Below are 4,209 nucleotides of genomic sequence, written 5' to 3' on the forward strand. Positions count from 1 at the left end.
TAAAGTCAATCATAGTGAGTTGAGATGATTGTTGCGTGTGATGGATATAGGAGCGTCGGCCTGGCTGCACCTGAGGACTGAGAGTCTAGTAGTATGTTCTTTCTGAGGAAAATTACAGTTTCTCCAACAACAAATCAAGGATACTTCGGGATTTTTTTCGCGATCTTCATGGTGATACTATGAGACTTACTCCTATCAAAACAATTCAGTTACTATTACATGCATTGCCCATGAAATCGTCTAGTTGAAGTACAAAAACTTGAACCTGCAAGGTGTTCTCTTTCTTTCTTTTGGCAGAATCTCTACTTCCAATAATGTTTTGTTCATACAAAAAATTCCACACACTATTTATTTAGAGAAACAAGGTGTTTCCTTTCTTTCTTTTGGCAGTTTGTACTCTTTTAAAAACCTCTACTTCCAACATGATTTGCTCATATCAACAATTTCGCACACTGCCTAGAGAAATTAGTAGTGCTATCATTATGGTCAATGAATTCTATTTATTCACACACAGAAATTGATTGCTAATAAATTTTATTTATGAACATAGGACTTGCATTTCTGCACAAGGATGTCACATTTTCTTCTACATCTAGCATAGCATCACCTGCTTAAGCGTACCATCACCCCATTCACTCTGGGTAGTAGCAAAGTTAAGGAGGCCCTGATCGTATCTTCTAATGAGACTTAATGAAGTACCCTAGTTGTTAGGGATGACAGCTCGACTGCTCACGTACAAAAGCAAAAGAAAGAGAAAGCTATCATCATCAAACTCCACAAAGCTTGCCGGGCAGATAGGAATACCTAACCAACAATTTCAGGCCTGCATTCAATAGCCGCCTTCCAAATTCAGTTTAAGTTCAATACACAATATGCCAAGAGAAAGACAGAAAGCAGCTATGTGGTACTACATGTTTTTTCTTCATCTGAACACAAGCTGAAGCTACTAAAAATTGGAAAAGAAAAAAAAAGACACGTACCGAAGGGGTTAGGAAGATTCATATATTGTCTACACATCAACCATGCATGGAAATTTCGTAAAAGACAGTTTATTATTCTTACGACTTGAAAACTTTTGGGAAATGTAGCTTGACAAGCATTGGGAGTTCGGAGAGCTCCACCTTAGACCTGCCCAACAGCACAGTTTTCAGCTTCTCATCACAGTTTACAATGTTCCTGTTGGTCGGGTCCTGCAAATCAGAGTAATTTAATGTAAACAACTTGTAGAAATCACATATCCATATGAAAATCTGACAGGGGTGAAACAGGCAAAGCAAACAGGTTTTCTGTTTCTTCTGGAAAAAAAATTGCGCGAACAAAGCTATGACCTTAAAATTTTAATTTATCCCTTGCCATTCACCAAGATTCAACCTGGTTTTATAGCTGAGAGAGCCATGAGATTTAATACTCACTCCGTCCAATACCAAAATTTATTTTATGATAATCTGAAGGTAATGATTTGGTATTCTAGATGTTGAGAAGTTTTTCTATAAACTTGATCAAGTTTACAAGGTTTGACTTCAGAAAGTCTAATACGCACTATATTTTGGGACAGAGGGAGTATATATTACAGCATGACAGAAGAACTCCTTCAAGAATGCAGCAGTGCCGCATCTAGGCTTACAAACAAAGTGTCAAACTCAAGATGACTTTATTGGCGATTCTCTAGTGTAAACTGTTCAAAACAGGTACCTAAATGGAAGATGGAGCCACAACTACTTTCTGCAATGTAGCTCAAGTCCAACTGATGGCAATAATGGTGCCACCCAACTAACTGTATCACCGCATGGCCTGGATATATATGGAGAGAGATGATGTCTTCTTCTTCATGTTAGATATGAAGTCAACAAAAACAGAAGCGCCTGCTCAAACCTCAAAGAGAACAATGGACAGTCGGCCTTGAAAAGGATGTGCAGGCCTCTAGGGGAAGCAATACCCATAAAGTAGAAACAACGACAGATCCTCCAACACTGAGCTATAGCTCAGACTTAAGATCCTCCAACACTGAGCTATAGCTCAGACTTAACACTGCAGGTGGTTCTGATCGAACTAAGCCGCAGCCATTAGGTGAGTTGGTCATATGAATGTCTTATTCGGCAAATTCCTATCCTAGCTGAGTAGGATCAAATGCGTGCAGTTCACCAGCAACAAGAGAATAACATCTAGCTTGCTGACTAAATGGAAACGGAATTTCAAGGGCGGGTACCAAATCTTCCGTGATAACAGGGACGCTCAACTAATTCCGAGTACTAAACCTAACGTGATTAACTTCCGAGGCGACCAAACAAGCAGGTGGGGCTGCCTAGGAAGGATGTACCTGGAGGTTGTTGTTCTTGATGTGTGACCAGACGCCAAGGAAGAAGGAGAGGTGGGACATCTGGGAACGGCCCCCCGCGAACTCCCGCAGCGCCGTCGGCAGGTTAACCAGGTCGACGAGAGCCGCCACCTTCTTAGGAGACTCCACCGCCGCCCGCCGCAGCACCATCTCCCTCTCTCCCCCTTACGTGGTTGGTGGTTCACTCGCTGGAAGGGGGAAACGAGAGAGAGGGAAGGTGGAGACGGCAGCTAGGAGGCGAAGGAGAGAGGTGGACGTACGGCGGGCAGCGAGGTGGCCGGGCAGAGGCGGCTGCGCCGCGCCGGAGAGCGGACGGAGGAGCGTGGCGGCGGCGAGGCGAGCAAATGAAGATGGGTACCTTCCCCCAGTGACGACGGCTGGATCGAGAGAGTTGCAACGATCAGACGGTCCTTGCTCCAAACTTTTTTTTTTTTTTGCTTTTGTTCCAAACTGTTAGCAAGACTTAGGTTTAGGGTTCGACCCGCCGAAATTTTGTGTGTCTATAAAGAGCTACTCACTCTTGGAAAAAGATTAACAACTCAATATAATGTAAATAGTGCGAAACATGATATGCAAATTACTACCAGGATGATTCTGGTCATTGTACCGGCTTTCCATTATCTTCTACAGTATACCACTAACAGGGTACGGGACCCAAATGACAATGTAGTCAGTTGAATAGGACCCGCATGACATAACCTTGCACCATTGTCATCCCCCCTCTCTCTTCTAAGCTTCGCTCTCCGAACTTTCTTCGGTCAGAGGCAGCACAACTGAGTGCAAGCTATAGTTCGGAAAGTCAGAGATTATACCAAATTGTTTTACTATATCTAAAATTAGAGGTTCTTTTGCATAGCAGTGGGTTGCTGCATTAGCACTCCCGCCTATAGAAACAAAGCTCGAAAGTTTTGAACCGTTTCCTACATCTCGCGAGAGATATGAAAGCCTATAGACTTTTCACCCATTATTGCTTTCCACATTTTCGTCGCCTCAGGCACTACATCTCAACATGCCAAAAGCTTCGGCACGAGAGGTTCGGTCATATTTTCATAGGCAACACATCTCGCCAGCATGAAATCACCATCGACCACCACTCTCGCCCTCTCCCGCGCATAGAATTTACTGCGTCATCGATGTTTAGGTTGGTATACACCGAGCGAGATCAGATCAATTTGCACCCTCTCCATTACATGCGGGAGGATCTCTAGTGAGCGAACAATTTCCTCGATGAGTACCATAGAGTGTTGTAGTTGATGTATCTCCTCGTCATGGGTATAGTTGTTCAAGTTATGTCATATGACCCACATAATTGTTATGCATATAGTTGCATCCTTCTTCGGCATCAAGCTATCATCTAGAAATCTTCAGTCCGAGCATTTGGGTGTATCTTTGGGTTGCTCGATATTGAAATATATTGTTGCTGCCTCCCAAATTAGTTTTACATGATCACAAGGAGCTATATAAAGTTTCATCCTCATAACCACGATCACCATCCTTCGGATGTGTCTTCGGTGCAGCACCATAGCTGGGCAGCATATTGTTCACCATAGGCCACCAAAACACCCAGATTTTTGGAAACATCTAAAGCCTTCACAAAGCTTTCCACGTATGCTTTTTTCCTCGAGAATTATCAGTGGCAACGCCCTCACTACATCTCTTGTCAATGATTTATCGGTAGGCCGATTTCACCAAGAAAATACCTGAGCTCTCCCATGCCCATGCCCAAACATCCTCCCCAGCCAATCTTGGGTGTGGCATGGCCAATATAGCATCTGCATCGGGTGCGTAAAAAAACTGTCGAACGAGCTGACTATCCCATGCACCCGATGCTCGATCAATTAGGTCGCACACCAAGTGAATTGGATATGATGCCA

The 4,209-nt window shown here is 43.5% G+C and overlaps 1 protein-coding gene across 1 annotated transcript; it reads right to left on the reverse strand.

Moving 5' to 3' along the window:
• Window positions 1–797: 797 nt before the first annotated feature.
• LOC109786652 (uncharacterized) lies at window positions 798–2,747 on the reverse strand. Its single transcript, XM_020345230.4, has 2 exons — window positions 2,318–2,747; window positions 798–1,190 (listed from the first exon to the last, which is right to left on the reverse strand). The coding sequence occupies exons 1-2, from the start codon at window positions 2,483–2,485 to the stop codon at window positions 1,059–1,061; spliced, it is 300 nt and encodes a 99-aa protein (XP_020200819.1). The 5' UTR covers window positions 2,486–2,747; the 3' UTR covers window positions 798–1,058.
• Window positions 2,748–4,209: the final 1,462 nt, after the last annotated feature.

This window comes from Aegilops tauschii, chromosome 5, assembly GCF_002575655.3.
Source record: "Aegilops tauschii subsp. strangulata cultivar AL8/78 chromosome 5, Aet v6.0, whole genome shotgun sequence".
NCBI lineage: Eukaryota > Viridiplantae > Streptophyta > Magnoliopsida > Poales > Poaceae > Aegilops > Aegilops tauschii.